At 48.8% G+C, this 23,674-nt stretch overlaps 1 protein-coding gene across 1 annotated transcript in view; it reads right to left on the bottom strand.

Moving 5' to 3' along the window:
• The window catches only part of FAM227A (family with sequence similarity 227 member A), a 102,979-nt gene that overhangs the window by 47,060 nt on the left and 32,245 nt on the right, over positions 1-23,674 (bottom strand). Inside the window, exons 7-11 of the mRNA XM_078683601.1 lie at positions 22,379-22,477; positions 21,920-22,024; positions 18,036-18,165; positions 15,694-15,801; positions 12,785-12,900 (exon numbers count right to left, since the gene is read on the bottom strand). Of these exons, the coding sequence (XP_078539727.1) occupies positions 12,785-12,900; positions 15,694-15,801; positions 18,036-18,165; positions 21,920-22,024; positions 22,379-22,477 (558 nt within the window). The remainder of the gene's footprint in view (positions 1-12,784; positions 12,901-15,693; positions 15,802-18,035; positions 18,166-21,919; positions 22,025-22,378; positions 22,478-23,674) is intronic.

Raw genomic sequence — 23,674 nt, 5'->3', positions numbered from 1 at the left:
AACTACTACCGGAGGGAGTGCTGTCGCCCCATTTTGTGGTGGAACGAGCCCACCGAATACCCACGAAACCCCTAACCACTGGCTCGAACCCCAGACCAATAATCCTCCGAGTCCTCAACTACCGAGACCGCGACACGATCTTGCGGGAAGCCAGGAAATTAGGTGAGATCAGGATCGACAACACCACCGTGATGTTTTTTCCGGACTACACTGTACAGGTCCAAAGGCAAAGACACTCCTTCCTGGAAGTAAAAAGGCGATTACGGCAGGCTGGACTTCAATACTCGCTTCTCTTCCCGGCCAAACTACGGGTGGTAGCGAAAGACAAAACGCACTTTTTTACGGACTCTAATGAGGTTGAGGCCTGGCTTGATGAGAACATGCCGGATGTGCCCAGACGAGCGCAGGGAACTGCTACTGCGGAACACACGCGTGGGGCGCGGAGACGCCGCAGACGGAGGGCTCCTACACCTCCCAGGACGAGGGAACCACCAGCTCACTCCCCGACTGCGAGCGAGATGCTGCAGGAACAGCGAGACGCCCTCCGCAGGGTGGTGGAAATCAGCAGCTCCCCGACTCCGTCCCCTGCCCCGGACACAACTCCGACGCCTCTCCCAAGCGACGATGAGGCGATTTATGGCCTACAAGACTCCCAGCACACCGAAGACCTTCCGGACGTCACACCGCAAACAGCAGACTTGTTTGGTTAAGTGACCCATGCCGAATCTAACTTCCTCGCGCTGGGAACGACGGACCTGTGCGAAAGCTATGCAGGCCTCCACAGAGGGGGGAGAATCAAGCAACTCTACTATGCTGAATCCTGTTCGCCTGGAGACGCTGAACTCCGACCAGGTATTGTGCTTGTTCTATACACACATGGCCCAATCGCTCACTGTTGAGTACTGATCACCTGATAGACAGCTACACACGAGCTGACCAGAGACAGCCGAACTGTTTGAGGAGCGACCTCGTCCCCCCCCTGAGAGCCCTGCTCTTCCAAATCGATACCTGACGAGCCGCTGTAGCTATGCGGAAAGATGAGACCTGGGCACCTGCCAGACGGTAATGGCCTCCTGACCCTGCCCGGGAGGGATGCTGCATCCACTATGGTTAATTCTGTTTATCGTACTGTTACAGCTTAAGCCACAGAGTACCCCTTAGAACTGTATAGTTTACGAGCTCATACGAGCATTTGGACGGCAACATGTTTAGTAGCCGACCTTTTGGCATTTTAGGTTATGTAGCCATGTTGAGGCCACAAGTTATCATCCCTTCCCCTACCCGTTTCCTTACTCGGGGATCACCACACACAACACTGACACTTTGGGGCGCATTTGTATTGGGAGGGTGGCTCTGGACCGAGCGGGGAGCACTTTTTGGGGGCGTGGGGGTGGGGGGTGCGGGGGGGAATCACAGCCTGCAACACAATGGCTGAGATAAGATTTTGCACTTGGAACATCAGGGGAATGCACACACCGGCTCGGCGCTACCAGATTTACTCGTACCTGAAGCGACATAAGATAGGCATAGCACTACTACAGGAGACACACTTGAACGAGGCAGAAGTCCGGGCACTGCGCCGCAAGTGGCGCGGACAGCTTTACGCAACGTCCTATTCCTCATACGCCCGAGGCGCACTGATATGGGTCCGCCCCGGGATCCCCTGGACAGCTACAGACACCACGATAGATCGGGAGGGTAGATTCGTTGCGATACAGGGCAGACTTGATGGGCACCAGATGGCACTGGTGTCACTGTACGCTCCAAACACTGATCAAGGTGGCTTTCTGGCGCGCCTCTCTGCGATACTGGCACCCTGGCATGGGATCCCCTGGCTCCTGGGTGGGGATTACAATTGCACACTAGACACTGCGCTGGACCGCTCCTCCCCGCCCCCGGTTGGCGCACCGACACGCGGGGCCACGAAGGCACTGCTGGAATGGGCCGAGCAGTGGGACCTCCATGATGTTTGGAGGTCACACAATCCTGGGACGCGAATCTACTCCTACTATTCGGGCGCCCACGGCTTACACGTCCGCCTGGACCGATTCATGTCCACTACTGACCTCTTACCCCTTGTGACTGACACACTATACATGGGCCGCACGCACTCTGACCACAATCCACACTTTCTGACCATGGCCTGGGACCGACCACATCCTCCTGTCCCCACCTGGAGACTACAACCGGCACTGCTGCTGGATGCGGAATTTCGCGACTCCCTTCTCACATGCACTGCACAATATTTCGAGGACAACGCGGGCACGGCGTCCTCCCCACAAGTAGAGTGGGACGCCTTCAAGGTAGTGATCCGGGGCCACTGCCTGAGGACGCAGGGCCACATAAGGCACCAGCTAGAGAGCGAGCTCACAAGATTAGAAACTACTCTGCTTGAGAGGGAGGGGGAGGCCGCTGAGGGTAGCGCTGACTTGCTCCAGGAGGCACACACAGTCCATGCGGGCCTCCTGGAGCGCCTCCAGGACATTAACTACGCAGCACATTCGGCAAGGACACATCACATGAGTGACAGACCTGGCAAGTTACTGGCCTGGCTGATATCGCAGGAGACGCGCTCAACCCCAGTGGCAGCGATACAGGTGGAGGGGAGAGGCCTACTATACTCGCAGCGCCAGATCCACGACGCATACACCACACATTACACCGCACTATACCGCTCACGGCTACCTCACCCGTGCCCCGACATTGCTGGCTACCTTGCCCCCCTGCCGATGCCGCAACTGACTGCTGCGCAGCAGGACGAACTGGGAGCCCAGCTCGACTCTGACGAGGTTCGCGACGCGATATTTAACTTGTCTAATAGCAAATCCCCGGGCCCGGACGGGCTCCCAGCCGAATTTTACAAAGCAGGCTCGGCCATACTCATCCCGGAACTCCTGAAGATGTACGCCGCGGCCTTAGAGGACGCTGCCTTGCCCCCGACGTTGAATGAGGCGACCCTGATCTCCATTCCTAAACCGGACAAAGACTGCACGCAAGTGGGCTCCTATCGCCCGCTGGCACTGCTCAATACCGACTACAAAATACTGGCCTCCACTCTGGCTCGGAGACTGGCCCCCTATGTGCCCCGGCTGGTACACCAAGATCAAAATGGCTTTGTCCCAACGCGCCACACCTCCCACAATATCCGCCGCCTCTTCCGAGTGCAGGAGTATGCCACCCTGCGGTGGCCTAGAGCGGGGTGCTTGATATTGGACCTGGAAAAGGCTTTTGACTCGGTGGAGTGGCCGTACCTGGGAGCGGTTATGGACAAATTCCAATTGGGTGGTGGTTACGAAGCTATGGTGGAATTGCTTTATGGCAGACCGACAGTTCGGGTACGCACGGGCGCGCTGCTCTCGGACACACTCCGAGTCTGCAGGGGCACTAGACAGGGCTGCCCCCTGTCGCCTCTACTGTTCTCCCTAGCCATGGAGCCCCTGGCCACGATACTTAGGGCACGGGGAGCCGACTGGGGCATCCCACTGGCGGACGGTCTCCATGCAGTGTCGCTATATGCGGATGACTTACTGTTGTACGTCAGAGATATCACCAACATCCCGGACTCGCTGGCCGACGTCTTCCGCACTTTCGAGGAGATGTCGGGACTGCGGGTCAACTGGTCCAAATCGGGGGCTTACTCCTTCCACCCGGATACGCCCGAATGCGACGTGCGACTGGGCGGCGGCAGGCTGCAGTGGTATCCCACCACGTTCCGATATCTGGGGATACGAATCTATCGGACTCCACTGGACGTCCTAGAGGGGAACCTTCTAAGAGCGATTGCCTCGGTCCGGGCGCAGATCGCGTTCTGGAACACCCTACCTCTTAATGTCCCAAGTCGGATAGCACTTATCAAAATGATAGTACTGCCTAGACTCCTATACTATTTCGCTAATGTACCGACATACGTGCCGAATAAAATTTTCCGAGACCTGGAGACCCTACTGAGAAGCCTTATCTGGAATAAGGGCCGACCCAGGGTGGCGTTGACTAAACTCTACATGCCAACGGAACTGGGAGGCCTGGCGGTTCCCAACATGGAACTGTACTATCTCTCGGCGCAAATGCAGTGGGTGTCGGAGTGGCTAGGCGGCAGACACCTTGAGGATACTGCCTCGGACGCAGCTGCCTGGACGCAAACGCAAATAAATACTCTATTCCACCCCCTAGCCCGAACCCCCCGCCCCCCCCAGATACACTTAGAGGTGGCACGCAAATGTTTCCTACGCTGTTTGAAGCTTACCCGGGCCGTGACGCCATACGCCCCGACCATGCCCATTCTAGGCACTCCGAGCCCTACAGGAGTACTGACTGTGACTTGTCTGACCAGTTGGTCACAGGCCGGGGTGGATACCCTGGGTGACCTGTATGCTGAGGGAGTACTGCTCGCCTTTGAGGACCTAACTGCTGCCACGGAACTCCCAGCTGGCCAGTTCCTGCTACATGCGTCCCTTTTGCGTACACTCACTACCCACTGGGGAGATGTGACGGAGGAACCACCGATGCATTGCTTTATGCAGTACCTCCATGTTATGGGAACTGGCTCACACATCATTCACTGGCTGGCGCAGGCTCTACAGGCACACTCGAAGCCATCTGCGCTGCGGTTGCGCGATGGGTGGGCAGCGGACAGAGGGCGGGCCTGGACCGACAAGGAATGGGCAATGATATTAGCCGGACCGACATATTTCCCACGCAGCCCCCGCTTTAAGATCATACAATTCTACATCCTGCACCGCGCATACCTAACGCCTGACAAGATAAATAGGTACTTCGCCACCACGGATGCTGCCTGCCCGCGCTGCTCTCTGACTGGGGCTGACCTCTTGCATATGTTGTGGCATTGCCCTGAGGTAGGCACATACTGGGGCGAGGTCGTGATGCTCCTCACACGCAGCGCTGACGAGCAACTACCACACACGTGGGAGGCATGCATCTTGGGGCTATATAAACGCACGAAGCTCAACAAAGTGCGGACCCGCTTCTGGGACATGGGGCTTATAACAGCAAAACGCCTGATCACCAAGCATTGGAAGGCGGCGACCTCCCCCCATGTTCGACATTGGCGTGCCTCTTTCACTAACTGGGCACGTGCAGAGGGCACGGTACTTCTCCGGGAAGAAACAGCGGGACTCCGCAAATTCCCCATCGCCCAGCTCTGGAACGACCTCCTAAAGGCGTTCCACCGCGCTTGCCGGGAACGGGGTGTTACATGAGCCAAGCGACGACATAATCATGGTGATGCAGGCTGATACTGGGAGAAGATCCAGGCCTGCCCCCCCCCCCTGCCCCCCCCTCGCACACTCGACACGCGACCTTGAGAGGAGATGCTACCGCCCCCTCACCACGCACTGGACGCCTTTGAGACACTGACAGCGCGCTGCTGCCCTGGCCCTGGCGCGCCTGCGACAACGACAGACATCATCGCTGAGGAAGGCACTGACCCCCCCCCCCCCCCGTCCGCCTGTTCACCGGCAGGAGACGGCTCACCACATAGCTGGCCTGCGCCGCCGCCCCGCACGTTGCCGGCTTAAGCCCTGACCCTACACTACAGACGTCGCACACATGCACTTGAAGGAGATAGGAGCCTTGCAACCCCCCCCCCCCCGCCGTGCTTCCTCCCCCCCCCCCCCTTACATGTGGCCTCGCTGGGCCCCTCCCTGCAATAGACGCCTTGCATTGAAACCGGCAGTGATCTCCCCCCCCTCCTCCCCTGCCTTTTACTCCTTTCCCAACCCCCGGTTCTCCCAGCCGATATACGGGCATAGGGAACAGTTTGTTTACTGGTCCAGTTCCCGGACTAGACTCAATTTCCTAGTTTTCTTTTCTTTTTTTAATGAAGATACAGGAGAGACTATGTTGCTACCAAGAGACAATCCCTTGGGGCCACATGCCACCTGCGAGGTGCAGGGACGTGACACCACTCACATACCACAGGAGGTACATCCAGACACCCGATTACAAACGCGTGGTACGTGGATCAGACACACAGCTTATTGGTTGCTGTCATGCCCCTAGCGCCCTCTCAGTGATATGCCTGGGAGCACACGTAGGCACTCTACTACTGAGTACTCTGACCCCAACCCAACTTGGCTGCGGACTAACCCAGCTGACTCCAACTGCGCACTCCTATGCCTCAGTGAGCTATACTAAAGCATACATCGTCAATACAAGAGCAGCAATACTGACTCAGCATCGAAAACGCGCACATAATTGACCCCCCCCCCTTTCTGACTACCCACAGCTGATTAGTGCACGACCTATGGGACTTTGGGGAGACACATACGGGAGGCAAATGCTGGGTGATCATTGCGATATGAATATTGAGGGGAAAAAATGTAAAAACATGGGATCTACCATTCAAGTCGCTAGTCAACAAATGATCATACCAATTAACACATGAAACTCGCCGCCGGACCCCCGGGTTGTCGGCTAAATGGCTGTGTCATCCTGCTCAGTACCTGACTAACTAACGTCTGCCCGTGCAGCCTTTATCGAGATGTGGATTGTGAATTGTATGATAACCGCATATTGTATAATAAAGATCTTCTTAAAAATTTTAAAAAAAAAATTTAAAAAAAATGAAGCAATGCAAGAACAAAAGGCAGCGCCTCTAGGCGCTGTACTGCATAAGCTTAGTGGAAGATCTTACAGTGGTTTCATCTTTGATAGCCAGATATGAAAAAGATATGACCCAATGACTAGTCAATGTGAAAAATATCAACACAGTTTCTTGTCCTCCCTGCCAAATTGTACCATGCCGCGTGATCCTGGGCGCATCAAATTGTTCACGTATGCCAAAGTTGCTTTATGTTCCAAAAAAAGACAACATTTAAAAACTACTATTAAAGGCTGTGTGGGGATGGATATATCCCCTCACTCGTCTGCAAGCTCAGCTCAAGCAACACTTGTGCTCTTCAACCCTCTTAGTTATTCCAGAGCACATTACAGACACTTAAACATGAACCTGCACATTTTACACTTTTCCCAGCATGTGGCTGAACCTCCAGTGATCACACCTCTGTTAACTATCCACAATGAGGAGCACAGATCTCTCATATGGCACTTGCCATTTACCTCACCTCAGCAACACCTCTCTTATTCACGGCCCTTCAAAGTCAAGGAGCAAAAGGCGCTATATAAAGACAAGTTTCTTGAAAAACAAAAGGCAGTGAGACACTCCCCCCTCCACACTCACACAAGAAGGACAACCAACTCTGCCCATTACTCAAATTAATTCGACCCATGCCTGGGCTGCAAATGGCATGGAATGTGCAAGGCTAGGAAGTAAAACAGGCAAGTAAATGGTGATAAATGGCACAGCTCTCTCCCACCAGCAGCTCTAGTGCTATCGTGTTTTTTTTTGTTTGCTAAACGATCCCTTTAGCCTGCTGTTTTAGGGACCGAATCTCATTGCAAACTGCAACCTCTGACCCCAAGTGGTAGGGGCATCATTTAGTCATTAAACTGCAGCCTCTGCCATCTGACACAGCTAAGAGTCAAGTTACTTTTTCCCAACAGACACCAAGATTATATTTTCCCTCCATCTGCAGCAGTTCACATCAGGATAGAAATAGTATTTAAATGTGTGAGGTGGCTTTTGTTTCAAGAACATTTTACTTGTTAAAATATAAACATAAATATTTAGAAATACTTTTTTGCACTTGTGCACTAGACACGTCTCACTTCACAGGTTAGTGTCAAATTCCTCACACCCTCCTTAACTGATGCATGCGAGAAAAAACACTACAACAAAAGAAAGCAAGGATCCCTGGCCATGTACAAAGACAGCGTCCCCAGAAAGTAACAATTTTGGCATTCTCTTCTATTATCGAGAAACGCAGGCACACAATTCTACAATTCATAATCCATGTCTATACACAGACAAAAGAAAATCTGGTCCGCGTGCAGCGTTCACTGCTTCCATGCTACACAGCCCACCGCCTCTCCGTCTTCGTCCTGCGAGCAACTTTTATGTGGTCACTTTTAAAAACAAGCTGTCTCCGTGGACCCGACGGGGGACGGAAAGTGAAAGCACGCGATGCGTGTGTGAGCGCGCAGTGGGAGCCAGAGAGGAGACGCCATGCGGGCGCGCCGGTGGGAGCTTGTGAAGCAGAGACGCCATGCGCATGCACATCTGGTGTCCATGCGCGCACATGGTTTGTCTTCCTTCGCTAGCAAAAGCCACAACAATAGAGTCTCACCAAGGCGAATCAGCGCCTGCGCTGCGTTCGCTAGGCAAGACCTAAAAAGGGAGCATGTGATAACCCTGCCAACTTCTGACTTATTGCCTTACTTGACGTGGAAGGTAAATGCTTCATTAAGATCCTAAACAAAGAGCTAGATGAGTTGTCCAGCACTTATTCCCATCACCCAATCAGGCTTCAGGCGCGGGCATGGAATCAAACACAACCTGATGATACTTTCCTTGCTGATTAAATCCGCAAATACTAAAAAGTCCCGATCACTATATGTCACAACGATAGACTTCAAAACCGCATTTGATAGAGTGGACAGAGGGAGATGGTGGCAGAAGCAGTCGAACTGGGGCATTGCAGCAAGCCTTTAGGTGCCATCAGAAGCCTATACACCCACACATGGGAAAGTTACATCTAACAGAGTCACGACCTATAGAATTAAGACCACCACTGGAGTAAAACAAGGTTGCACCTTTGCTCCATTGATATTCAAACTTTATTTGTCCAATATTAATAAATCATTGGGAGTTGCATGTGCAGTACCTCCGAAGTTTGTAGGCCTTCATATGCAATGCCTCCAGTATGCGGACAACACTTTATTATTTGATCATACTGCAGTGGGGCTGCAGCGATCATTGGCGGCCTTAGCTTGTTACTGTGCAGAAAAACTTGAAAATTAATTACAGCAAAACTAAAATCATGGCCTGTAGACTCAGAAACAAACGTCCGGCCAACTTAATTTTTTCCATAAACTATGTGGTCTTCGAACAAGTTACTAGCTTAAAATATTTGGATATTCAGTTTAATAACTGTGGTTCGCATATTACACATTTAGAGCATCTTAAAGTGTCGGCTTCGGTCAATGACAATGAGTTTTTAAAACTGGCTTCTGCGATGAATTGGCCTGACCTTACGGGTATCTACACTGTAATGAATGACAAATTTATGCCTACACTCACGTATGGCACATTGATTTTTAAAGACCGTGTCTCGGGGTGGCTAGATAAACCCCAATTGCGGTGGTACAGGCAACTTTTTAATCTCCCTGATGCCGCTCTAACCTCACAGCTAAGGGTTGGATTTGGTCTTTTTAAACAATCATTAAAATTAAAGGCTTGATTTTTGGGATATTATGGGAGGGAAGCTCAGCAAAGCGGCTCCAATGTCACTCATGGAAATGATATGCAGAGGTTTTTATGACAAAGTACTACCATAGAAACGCTACTTGAGGGATGCAATGGAAGCCCTGGAGATGACCAACATTCCACTCTCTAATTTAACCCCAAAGCTTTCAGCAAAATTGCTGTTAAAAACGGCGAGGATACAATCGAGGATCACAGACTTTCAATAACTCGCCCACATAATATTTGTTTGCCCAAATGAATCAAATTGAAGATGTTTCTGGCAGAAAGCGATGTTTTGTAATCTTGGTATAAGGCAATGCAACACGGCTATCTTTGCATGTCTGAGTGTTATGAGCCCGCAGTTATCAGCCTGCTGTGTGAAATTCCTTAAGGAAGCTAAAAAAACATTGACTTTGGTATTAACAAGCTCCTAATCATTAGTGTTATTAAGATTTTTATCGGCTGGACAATCTTTATGGGGTGCTCTGTGCTTTAATCATGTTCTTACAACGCCCTCCTTCCCTACCAATTCTATAAGTACCTACAACTCAGACACGCCCTCCACACCCACATTCCATCCCCCACCTCTCTCCCGGAGTTCAGTCCCTTGGAAGCCCAGGTGATGATGGGGAACTTAGGGAAGGTGGGGGTGTCCCAAATATATCGGTCACTGGTGAACAACGGTCCTGCGTCCCTGGACTACCTCCGGGCTCGCTGGGAGGGGTGTTTGGGTCCCCTGGAGGAGGTGGATTGGAGGGATGCCCTTATGGCACCCAAAACCTGGACAACTTCCTCCAAGTTATGTCTGATCCAACTTTACTACCTCCATGCAGCATACCTCACTCCGGCACGCCTTTTCCGGGCCCATATGCGATCCTCCCCGGCCTGCGCTCACTGCAAGTCTGCTCCAGCAGATTTCTATCACATGGTATGGCAGTGTCTGGCTCTGGCGCCGTTGTGGAGAAGGGTGGAACTTGAGCTCACGCAGGCCCTAGGGTGGGAGGCTCCCCATGAACCGAAGCGCTTGCTGTTGGGGGTGTCCGACTGCCTTGATGGCTCCAGGGGGGACAAGCGTTTCCTGGGGACTGCAGTGGCGGTGGCGAAGAGGGACATAGCTGCGCTCTGGTCTCAGGCTAAGGCGCTGACTTTGCGGAAATGGAACTGAGGGGTGGATTGGTGTGGAGCACAGGAGAGCTCCTCTTCAAGGCCCCGGGTTTGCCCTGAACTCTTCAGTAAAGTGTGGGGTAAATGGTTCAATTTGTTACCTGCGTGAGGGTCCGACTAAAACTTGTACATGTACAGTATTATTGGATCGCCACACATAGTCCAGTTGGGCCGCCTATGTTTTTGTCGGCTGTCTGCTGCTCTGCTACCAATGAATTTATTTGTTATCAAAAAAACAATAAAATTGATTCTCAAACAAATCATGTTCTTACATCTATTTATCTATGGCCTTATATAAGGCTGAATACCAGTCACTTTCTGTGATTAAGACTGGCATTTACAGGCAACATTTTTGTATATTAGATGTTACGGAACTTGGATCATGTATGTAGCATTATCACTGAGAACCCATTACTGGGGCCCTTTAACTTGGTAGAAGGGGCCGGGGAGACAGTGTTATTGCATATGCTGCAATTGTTCACCGGACCATATTCAAAATACAATACTTTCAGCAGGTTGTTGGGCTTTAAATTTTTAGGAGATATTCCGCTGAGATCAGAAACAACCACATAGAGGTTGTTTGCTGGGCTGGCTTGTCCCACCTAGAAACAGTAACAGATCCAGTAGAAATTATAGTGATTCGTGGGACAGTCAAACCTTTTTAGAGTTGGTTTTATTTTGGTTAAATCTTTTTTTACACAGGATTATTTTTGCACCTTGAACTTTAGGGAAGCTGGTCCCTACCAGAGTCACACGTTGTGCTTTTTGCTCTTTTTATTGAGTGGTCATGATATATATTACCTTTTTACTGTCTTTTTAAGATTATGATGGTTTTTAATAACTTGAAACAATAGAAATTCTGTCTAAAAAACTGATTATGCCTCTTACAGTAATACAAAGATTTTTCAAATATCCGCTTTATAAGTAACCAGGCACCAAAGGCATCATTTGCCAGTGTTGGTCACTTAAAAAAAATTAATCATTTACTAATTGGTCGATTATTATTGTACCGACAGGCCACACCAGTTCACTCTTTTCTCAGGAGATCCTATAATTAGAATCAGAACCGCAGGAAACTCCCTGGAAAGGCCTATCACATATTAATCAATTATATGGTTCCCTTTCTTTGGATGTATTTGGTTGACCCCCCTTACTCCCCCACACCCGGCCTTATATAATGGGCTCGGGGAGAGAGCCCATGCCCCCACTCTCCTTAATATATATGTTTCGGTGTGGGTTGGCTGCTTGCAGGGGAGGGGTGGCCACAAGGCATGGCCGCTGTAACTAATTCGCAGTGTGGGGCTGGCTGCCTGCGGGGGGTTGAAACCCAAAGGCTGAGCTTGGCTATATGTATGGTAACAAAATATTGCTTTACATTAAAAGAAACCCTAGAAAATCACTGAAAACAACAAAGGTTAAAGTAACATTATAGTTAGGTAAAATGTTCTGTAATAACGACGTTTTAAACTAAAAAAAAAAAATCACAGAAATTCACCAATTCTAGTTATCTCAAATAACTATAACTCGTGCCCTAAGGTAACATGCAATGCTAATTACCCCACATATTACATCACTCACAACATCTTCTATGACATCATTGATAATATCACTACGACATTTGCAATTAAATTATCGATAAGAAAACTGTGCATGGTGGGGGGCGAATTATAGTTAGTTACTGTAGGTGACGAGTTATAGTTACCTAAGATAACTAGAACTGGTGAATTTCTGTTATCACATTGTTACTGAACATTTCATCGAACTATAATGTCACTTTAACCTTTGGTTTTTTTCAGTGACAAAAAACAGTATATAGGGTGTGGGTGTGTGTGTGTGGGTGTGTGGGTGTGTGTTTGTGTTGAGACCCAATAACCCTGGATGCCATTGAGCCCTCTGCAAAAGGTCAACACAAGGTCAGTGTGAGACCAGGAAAGCCAGATCCATGTTGGATTTTTAGGATATCCACATTAAATACATTTAAATAACTTTTGTATACAGTTAGTCAAACTGGAGCTGAATTACATAGTGGTTATCGTTAAAACTGGGAACGGATTTATTTTTTCCCGTACCTAAGTTGGACACTCCAGGTCTACCCCAAGTGTACAGTCCATTGGAAGAGTTATGGTCTCTAAACCTTTCAACCCTCTCTCAGTTGCAGTAACTCACATGTGACAGTTTCACTCCAGCTGTACCCGCCTGTCAAAGACAAAGGCCACGTGGTAATTTCCAGATTTTTCCTATTGAAAGTGCGTCTGAGGCAGAACTGAAAAACATGAACATTATAAAAGACTGACTCACATTGCAGGGCATCAATGGCAGGGGGACACACTTCAGTTTATGCCGGCGTACGGAAGAAATCCGGGAGGACACTGATGTGCCTGTGGGGTCAAGGCGCAGTAAGGAGATGGAGGAATCTGGAACATAGAACAAGAGATTTAGAAAGATTATAACACCATATGATAACCGGGTGCAATACTCCAGGTATGACCTACAGAACTGGATGTAATACTCTAGATGATGCTCCAAATCTAGACACAATACCACAGGGTGCCTAGATACCTGGATGTAATTTTCCAGATGAGGCCTACAGACCTGGACTCAATATCCTTAGTGAGGCTTTCAGAACTGGGTACTAAAGATATGGTCTCCAGAATTGGTCACAGCCATGCAGACTAGACCCACATAACTAAATGTGATACTATAGATGCAGTCCCCACAACAGGGCCCAAAATGTCAATGATGTTCCCAAAAACAGCCACCATGTAGCAACCTGAGCTTGAGGCAGCATTCCATGCGTGCCCTTCAGAACAGTACACAATATTGGAAACAAAGTAATTGGAATTGAACACAATGCTGGATAGAACGCAGTGCTGCGCGTGCAGATGATTGGACTCAAACAGTTCCATCCAACTGGCTAGCCTTAAGTGGGGGCTAGACTGAAATTCTCATTATAGAATCTTCCCCACCCACTCAGCGTTGACTCCCCTGGTCTTTCTTCACCAATCAAATTCAAGATTATTACAACCTCAGGGATACTTTAAACAAGAGAGTCTCTTTTAGAGTCAAGTTGGTAATATCCGTCTGCAACTCAATCAGAACATCACCCCTATTCTACCCATGAAGCATCAACCATCACCCAAGAGAGCTGTAATCATGTCACACTTTGGGTTATCAACAGCTCCTTGTCACAGGACATGAGATTACCAACCTTAGATTTCCGTTTACAAATTAATGTTTTGAAGTGTGTCAGTCTAATCAGTTTAACTGAAAGGAAACAGAACTACAACTCCCAAAAAGAACTGATTGGTGAACTGAAACCCAAGGACTGGAAACCAGCTGTCTGGGTGATATAAAGTCAAGCTAGTAACACTAGAGGTAGGACTGGGTCCTCTCCCTCTATTTCCTACATCAAACTGGAATGATAAAATAAAACTAGACTGGCCAAACTGAGCAACAGGGCTGCACACACTGCGCAAGCTTCAATCTAATCTGGAAAAAAGAGGCCCGTTTACCTTTGCTCACACTTCCCTGGGAACCACCCAGCAGTTGCATTCATCTCATTTTGTTCTTGGCAGAAAGACATTTGAGGATGGTGGAAATAATGATTTTACTAAGCCAAACGGATTTGAACTCGCCACTAATCTGCATAAGGGTTTTTGAGATCATTCCCCCTACAGGAATTAGCTGAAGACATAATTCTTCAAAAGTCTGTTTCCTTTGAGATATAGGGGCTGCCTGTCTTCCACTCAGAAGTTCTGGTTCTAATCAGGTTGCTCCCCGGGCCATGTTCACTCTTTTTTTTGTTTTTTTTAAATATTTTATTGATCAAAAGCAGAGGCAGTATTTATCAAAGCAATCACAGTTACAATCTTGTCATAGAGCACGTTCATTACAGCAGTGTATTACAAGCACAATTACAGAGGGATATTAGGCCTGGTCATTTTCATGTCTGCAGAGGGGGAGGTACACAATTCGCCTCTATAGGCATTCCATCTTCCCCATTTCTTATCCCAGACTCCAGGGCATCCCCATATCTTGTAAACCGTTTTCGGGTCATGTTCACTCTTAAGCAACTATTTTCAAGTTAAACGCAGAGGGCTCAAGAGGTGATAAAATGGCACTGGCTAGGAGCAGAGGTTTGCATTAGAGAGCCTCTCAATTGGTTTATTAGCTGGAAACAGTATTCCCACCAGTCATAGCCGAGAGTGGCCAAAAATGCTGCAAACTGTTTGGGTATACTCTGCATGTACACAAGCAAGATAATTATTTGTTGGTATACCCAAGTATAACAAAACGGGAAAATGCAAGGTTTAGTACCAGTCAATTGTCCAGCTCATGCAGGTAGCCAGGGAGTTCATACGCATGGCTAGATTTCATGCAGATTGCGTAGAGAATTGATGTAGGTGCCCTGGGCGGTCATGAAGGTGTCAAGGGAATTCATTCAGGTGGCTACAGTGTTCTTATAAGGTTATAGAGCTACCCTGGGTGCCCAGACAGTCCAGTGAGGTGCCCAAAGACCTCAACTCGGTGTTCAGAGAGTTTGCCCAGATGCCCTGTTTTTTATGCAGGAGTACAAGGTTAATGGAAATTCCAAGAGAGTTCATTTAGCCGCACAAAGAGTCGATGACGATGTCCATAGAACTTGTGCCCACATAGTTTATAAGGTTGTACAGAGAGTTCATGAAGGTGCCCAAAGGGTTTGTCCAGAATCCTAGACAACTCCAATAGATGTTCAGGGATTACATTATTTGCCCAGGAAATACATGTAGGTATTTAGAGTTGAGATGAGTGCCAGGCGAGGATGTGCATGTACCCAGAGGCTTCCTGCAGATGCACACAGAGCTGCCCTAAGAAGCTAGGCAGGTGTCCAAATAATTCGTGCAAGTGTCAAGAGAGTTCATGAAGGTGCCCAGAGAGATTATGCTGGTCGTAGACAGTTTATTCATGCTCCTAGAGCGTTCACAAAGGTGCCCAGAGAGCTACTGCTACTGCACAGATGGTTTGTGCAGATGACCATAACATTTATCCAGGTACCAATAGTGTTAATAGAGGTGCCCAGAGATTTCTTACACTCAAGAACAATATGGTACAGTTGAATAGTGGTAAAAACAGTGATTGGCGGAAATATTAGGCAATGAATCTAGGTCAGCAAACCCTATATAAAAACTCGCTATGTTGATTATCCGGGGCCCGCAGTGCGGACTTACCTTTCCCTTCCTTTTCGTTTTGTGTGGTCTTGTCCTCAGCCTCTTTCTTCTTGCGTTCTAGTGAGCTAAAATCCCAAGTGTTGGAGATGTCCAAAAAAGGCTGGTGCCCTACATGATGAAGACATAGTGATCACAGTGGGGGTGGGGGGAGGAGTGAGAGAGAGAGAGAGAGAGAGAGAGAGAGAGAGAGAGAGAGAGATAGGTCAATGTGGATCAATGGAGAAGCAGAGGGGAAGAAATTAATGAAGAAAGGCAGGAGGAAGTGAATTACATACATGCAGACTGTCACCTCTAAAACTAGAGACAACAATCCAGATTTTTTTAAAACAAACTTTATTAGGTTTTATAAAACAAAACATTGACTTCTCTCAAATCACGGGCCTAGTCCCACTCCCCTTGTTAACATGACCAATCGTACAATCATAGGATCTTTGGTACGCGCCCAGGGCATATCTCTTCTATGTTCTTGAAGTATAAGAACCATGCAACGAGGGGAGAACCTTCTAATATTCAATGGGGCCCATATAGAGCAACATCATTAATCCTAATAACTCTATTCTAAGCCTAAAGTTCCCCTCCCCCCAGGCATGTCACATGTCACATCTCCCATCGCTCTGGACTCATCAATACCCATTAGCAGTGTGTAATCAGTGGTCTCCAGTAGGTAAGCAATAAAACCTTGTACTGCCATACAGATTCACTCATCATGCATATCCCTAACGGGGTCCGGTGGTCACTTCTACTCGCTATAAGGGGTCTACCCTGGCACCAGCTCTACCAATCAGTGTCGTCATCACTCTCAGTAGCTGGATCTTTTTAGTAGTCCCACCAAGTGTTCCCATGCCATAACCACCTCAAGTGCTCTTTCACTTCCCGTCCTCTTTGCCAGCTGCAGTCTAACCAGTCCATGACATTCTGCCCAGTTGATGAACTCTCTCTTCCATCAATCTAAACTCGGGCCCCACTCACCTTCCAGTGCATCGTGATTTCCCTCTAGGCCACTACCAATCCCATATCTATAAACTTGCTGGTGACCTTAGTCTTAGCTGTGCGGGGAAACCAATGCAATATACAAGTCCCCAATGCCAGTTCTAGCTCCGTTTCCGTCACCACCTTCAATAGCGCAATTATATAGTTCCAATAACTAGCCAGAAGTGGGCACCCCCAGATCATGTGAGAGAAGTTTGCCCCTTCTCCCCGACATTTTGGGCATTTGCGGAGTTAAAATATGTTTTGATTTTTGCCGGTGTGAGGTAAGCGCGATGTAAAACATAAAAGGGAAGCAATTGAAAACAGGTGTTCCTGGTCGATCTACAATCTCAGCCCAAGCCCCTTCCGGTATCTCTCTCCCTACATCTACCTCCCATTTTTGTTTGATTATGTCCAAAGGGGGGTAGTCTCTCAAGGCTCATGCGCTTGTACAAACATGTGACTGCCTTAAACCTCCCCGTTACTGTCACTATGTATTGACACCCCAACCAAACCTTGGGTTCCACTGGACCCTCTTTCCAATATGCACGAATAGCCGCAGTGAGCACTGCATGAAGTAGGAAGTACTTCCCTCTTAAATCAAATCGCTCCTGTAAAGTACTGAAGGGCAGCATAGTCCCACCCTCATATAAATCCCCAAGGGTAGTCAGCCCCCTCACATCCCAACCATACATCTCCCAAGAGCCCCCGTGGGGGAGCTCCTCGCACATAGAGAGTGGTATATCAGGGGCATACGGCACTTTTAAACCTGCCCTCTTGATACACCGCCTCCAACATTGTCTCGCTGTCTTAAGATCCGCAGGTAAGGCACCCATTCGTACAGGAAGGTCCAATACTATTAGAGAGATCTGCCGCATCTCCGGGACTCTCTGTGTCAACCACTGCAGCTGTGCAGCTAATTAATAGGTACAACAATCCAGATGTGACCAATGATCCAGAGGCCAGCTGCCATGGGGTGAGACCTGCTAACTTGTTTGGGGGTAGCAATCAACAAGCTTATTGGTGTTTCATATGCTTCTTTGTGCCAGATGTCTGATAACCTTACCTCCAAAAATAGACAAGAGCCCTCAAATGCGACTTCCGGATCTACAGTATTCTGAACGTAGTGGAGGCAATATACAACTGGTGAAAACCAGAAATAGACATGATACGCAGTGTCTGACACCCGGGCTAAATAGCCCACATCTTACTTTTTTCAACAAAGTTGAGAAATGCAGGAGTTTTCCCAACCCACAATTTACTTGTGTTTCTATGTATGGAGTTTTAGCTAACCTTGAAACTCTTCTCACATACGCTACATGGGCGCGTTGCCTCGCTGGCTCAATGTCTCACAGTTGTCCCTACTTCCTTACCTGCAATCCATTCCCAGAGGGTATTACAGATCAGAGTCCGGAAGTCATCAGAACGGAACTGGCGACTAGAGTCGGGAAAGGACAAGCAAAAACAGCTGTAGACTGCTTGGCTCATCAGAGGAGGGAAATTCTGCAAGACAAGGGTAAAGAGGGAATGAAGGAAACATTCTTAATGCAGCACCTCTGAATATAAGAACTGCAGGATCTTGGACACATGGGAACAAGACAACTAGGGATAACTCCAGCATATGTGCACAGAGATTATAAGTCTGTGTGTGACATTTGTGAATATATATATATATATATATATATATATATATATACACATATATATATACACACACACACACACACACATAAATATGTATAGAAGAACTGCAGAGGCTATTTATTTATATGTGTATTAGAGCACCGAGGAGTGCTTCAATTTGTGTTTAGGTACATTGTAGAGACCTAATGTATGTGAATAGGTGCACTCAGGAGACCTTTGACATATGTGTATTCGAGCAGCGAGGACACCTTATGTGAAAAGGACTGCTCAGGAGACTGATTATATATATTTAGAAACAATGAGACCTTATACATACATACATACAGCAGCAATGAGGAAACGTATATATCTGTATAATAATACCGAGAAGCCCTCTCACAAATGTGTATGGAAGCACCGAGGAGGCAATGAATACATGTGTGTAATGGAAAACTGAGGAAATCTCAATTGTATGCATATGGAGCACTGAGAAGACCTTTAGTGTGTGTGTATAGAAGCACTTAAGAGCCATCATTTCTGCGTTTAGGAACACAGAAGAGACCCCTTATGTATGTTAAATATGAACACAGGGGAGACTGTATAGAGGTGCACTGGGACCCTTTCATTATATGCATAGGAGTTTTCTGTTACCCATCTACAGTGGCAGCTCCTCAGCTATGGCGGAAGAGCGTTGGCCCCCCGCCACCCTCAAAAGTTGAAAAATATACCAATACTAAAACATGTTTAAGTTTTATTTTTCAACTTCTCCCTGCCGCATACTGGGGGCGGGCCATCGCGGGGTAGCCACTATGTCCGCACAGTAGCCAGAAATATCCTTTTCCCCTCCTTACCCCCACCTCCTCCTTGTCTGTTCCTGCCCTGCTACTATGTCCGCACAGCAGCCGGTCCTGCCCAGCTGCCTAATTTCTTTTTTTGAAAACATATTTTATTTGTCAATTCACATATGTAGCGCAGGGCTCTGCACAGCAGAGTCATCTGCCAAAGCAAACCAAATATAACCATGACAGCAAACGACTTTTTGCAGAATCAACAATACAGTACATATGAGCATTTAACAATATTGCACCCTTCCCCCAACTTCCTCCCTCCCACTCCACCCCTAAAGATCGCACTAAACCCACTTAGTCTCATCCGCAGCGTGAAGAGGAGATCAATTTGTCCTAAGTCAAGCTCACACACCCACCCTGCTCCCTCCCTCCCCCCTTATGGAGGCACAAAAGACTTAATCCAGTAGCGAAGGCTCCTCCATCGCTGGGGGCTCCAGCCAGAGGCCCCGATACTCCGCCCACCGTTTCCATATTTTGTAGTGTTTGCGTGGGCACCCCCTAGCCACAAATATGGGTTGCTCCAGACCCATGCAAAAGTCCCTGCCATTTTTCCAGGCAGCCACCGAGGGGGCCCTCGTAGCCTTCCATGCCTTAGCAATGTCTCGTTTTCCCAACGTAAGGCCTAGGAGCATGAGATGTCGTTTATAGACATTGCCACCCACTCCCTCCATGACATGGGGCTGTGCCAGCTGTGGTGTGCATGTAAGCTCCCAGCCCAGGACCTCAGACAGACAGCTGAACACCCCCCTCCAGAAGCGATCTAGTGATGTGCACTGCCATACTGTGTGTATAAACTTGCCCTCCACCTGACCACAGCAAAGACACTCCGGGGAAGCAATCAACCCCCCGCCACAGACGTGCCCTAGTGAAGTAGACCCTGTGAAGGTATTTGAACTGGACGAGGCGGAGCCGTGCTGCTATGGCCGCCCCCCGCGGGGCTGCCAGGGCCTCTGTCCAATTCTCCTCTTCCAGTTTGCCCACATCCACCTACCAGTCCCCCCGGAGTTTCTGAAATGTAGGGGAGCAGTGCGTAACCAAGGACTGACAAATACAAGAAATCTTCTTTTCCTGCAGATCCCCCATGAAAATTTTTGCTTCAATGGGACTAAATTTGGGTATGGACTCCAGCCCTGTAGGCTAGCGGACAGTGCGTGCCAGAACTGCAAATATCAATAGAATTATGTCTGGGGCATATGAAACTCCTCCTAGAGATTCCGGGAAGGATTTGAGTGTCGTGCCCCTCAAAACATCGCCCAGGGTGGAGATACCTATGGCGTCCCATCCCCAAAACCCCGGCAGGGCCACCAATTGGGCAGTCGCCCATTGTTCCACAGTGGGGTTTCCCGGGTCAGAACATTCCACCAGCCCATATGCCGCAGCGCCTGGCTCCAAACCATAAACACCACCTATGTGGCTGATGGCAGTGTATGTACAACAGTGTATGTAGTGAGTGATGTCCCATTAGGAAACGTTCCAATGCGTACGCCGGGTCCCCCCTATCGCCATACCACCACTCATTGAGGACCAGCAGACGCGAGGCCTGATAATATGAGAGAAGATCCGGGGATGCCAGACCTCCACAGTAGGTGGATAAAAAACATGTACATATAGCCACGCGCACCTTCCCCTCCTCCCATAGAAACTGCCCCAGCACAGAATTCACCAGCCAGAACCATTTACGCTGGATTAGGAACGGGTGATTCTGCAGCTGATAAAGAAGTTAGGGGAGCGCTACCATTTTGAAGATAGCCGATCTGCCATATAATGTCAGGGGCATATGGGACCAGGGCTTGATGTCTGCGCGAATCCGCTCCCACACAGGTGTCAAATTACACTCCCAAGCAATGGCCGGTACATCAGAAAGCACCACTCCCAGATATTTCAAACCACCTGTAGCCGACTGGACCGCAGATGCCCGCACGCCCACTCTCGTCTGACCTCCCAACGCCCACAGTGTGGACTTGCGGGGCTTCATGTACAGACCCGATGTCTCCCCGAAAACCTGCATGATACGCAAGAGCCTTGGCCCTGTCTTGTCAATCATCGTTAGAAAAACAAAGGACGTCATCGGCATACAAAGCAATCCTAGCAGACAGGCCAGTGGCCCACTCAAATCCCCATACCTGGGTGTCTATGCGCACCCAGGCCGCCAAGGGCTCCATGGCCAGGGCAAAGAGATATGGAGACAGAGGACACCCCTGCCGCGTGCCCCTCTGAATAGGGAAGGTGGAGGAGACAGCGCCGGAGACCTGCACCGACGCCGTAAGCCCCGTATACAGGAGTTTCACATAGGAAAGAAAGTGCGGGCCCAGGTTGAGTCTATGGAGCAGGGCAAACAAGTAGACCCAACTCAGGGAGTCAAATGCCCTGTCCATATCTGCCAAGAGTAGTGCCGTCAGTACCCCAATTTGTTGAATCGCCGCAACCGCCACCTGAGCTCTCCTAATGTTGTGCCGGGTCGCCCGCTGAGGCATAAACCCCGCCTGGTCGGGGTGTACGAGCGATGCGATATGGGGTAATAGGCGATTGGCCAGCGCCTTCGCCAGGATTTTGGCCTCCACATTTAGGAGGGAGATGGGACCATAGGAGGCATGTTGTTCCGGGGGACGCCCGGGCTTGTGAAACACCACCACCTCTGCGTGTCTCCAGTTCGGAGGAAGAACACCCTCATCCCGGGCCTCCTCCACCACCGCCTGGTAATGTTGGGCCAGCTGCACATTGTACCGGCGAAAAAACCCAGCTGCTTAATTTCATTGAACTTATGTACTGATGGTACTCATACTCACCCTCATGAAGGTGTCCCAGATGTGCCCTTTGTGGCCATGCAGAATGAGGTTCATGTAACTGTCGGCAACTCGGTCAAACAACAGAGTCTGACTCTTGTGGTCTGGCTGCAGGAGAGAAGAGTGACGTAGATGTGCAAAACTAGGAATCGGAACGTTTCTAATATCTTACAGGAAAACTGTGAATCTCACCTTCACAAAGAGAGCCTAGAGTCTCTCTCACACACAAGCCTAAAAAACGTCACCCTCACACAGGTCAACCCAGTGTCTCATTTTGAGGAATAAAAACATTCCCACTATCCCATCTTCTCAACATTTCACCCTACACAGGATTGTAAATTGGGCCCCTCAATCAAGAAGCTGGAGTATCTTCCCTTCACACAGAGGGTACTAAGTGTCTCATCCACTCATTCAAGCCTAAGAGTCATTTTTCAAGGAAACCACCAACTATCACTTTTTTACCTGGTACTTGTTGAGAAAAATCCACCAAAAGCTGTTGAGCACAATATGTTCGACAGCTGGGGTGTTGAGAAACTTGAGAAGTCCTTTTGTGGAGCATAACTAGAAGATGAAAAAATGGAAAGAGGGAAGAGGGAAAGAAAGAGTTGGCATATATCAATGCATGAAAAACACATCAGGGATCAATGAACATGGAATCTACTTCTTGTCCTAGTCTATTAGCCCATTATGGGGCCGTCCAGCTTGGATAACGCTCATATGCGGAAAGGGGTGTAGGGAACATTGCAGTCAGTATCGGTCTGTCCTTAAGGGCGGAGGGCTTCCTTCACCTTTTTGCAAACATGAAAAGCTCAGTAAAAAATTAGCAAAGGTCATCCTGACAGAAACTATTCATGTTCAGGTCAGGCAGCCAGACACTGTACATGCCTAAATTGCGCTGGTGCCTGTCTGCCTGAGTTGAACTTTGCCGGGCTAAAGATTTCACAGCACCGGTGGGCATGACTTTGTCAGCCCGGCAAAGAGCTTGGAGGTCATCCCACTCATGACAAGGGGGCACGTCACAGATAGAGTCGGACCTGGGCGCTTTAGTTTTAAGCTCAGAAGTTCACAGAGCTGACTGTCCATCAGTGACACTTGTGACAGAGTGGTGTGAGGTCAGCAGTCCCACTGACCCCATCCCACTGTGATGAGTGAGGGACTGCCACCTCCTCTCATGGTCTGAACCATAATAAGTTCAGCCAATGAAAGAAGGTTTAGTGGCAATCCTCCAAAAACCACTGAAGCTTCCCTCCTGCTATCAATTTCTAGATCACGGCTGCAGACCAATACATTAAAACAAAAAAAGTGTTGTGTGCATTTGTGTATATATGAACGTATGTGTATTTGCGCCTGCGTGCAGTGAATGTGTATGTGCTTGTGAAAGCTGTATGCATGTGTGCACACTTGTGAATGCATGGGTGTAAGTAAGTGTGCATGTAGATGGGTAACTTTGAGTGTGTGTAAGAGTGCGCCCCCTTGCCTGCTCCCCACCCACTTGAATTATCGGCGGCCAGTGGAACATTGGTAGATTTTCTTAAACCCACAATGCCACTGAAAGGCTGCTATGGCTTGAGACAATCTTAGTCAAACATCAGCTATTCCTTTTAGAGATACAGAGCCTGATTTAGAGTTTGGTGGACAAGTTACTGTGTCACAACATGACATATATCCTGTTCGCCTTATCACGCTTATACTTGTAAAGCGGTGGACATGATACCGGTCACGTTGTGAAAATTAAATAAAGGTGCATAATACAGGGGA

This window comes from Lissotriton helveticus, chromosome 1_1, assembly GCF_964261635.1.
Source record: "Lissotriton helveticus chromosome 1_1, aLisHel1.1, whole genome shotgun sequence".
Classification (NCBI taxonomy): domain Eukaryota; kingdom Metazoa; phylum Chordata; class Amphibia; order Caudata; family Salamandridae; genus Lissotriton; species Lissotriton helveticus.
This window is presented reverse-complemented; position numbering and strand designations above follow the sequence as displayed.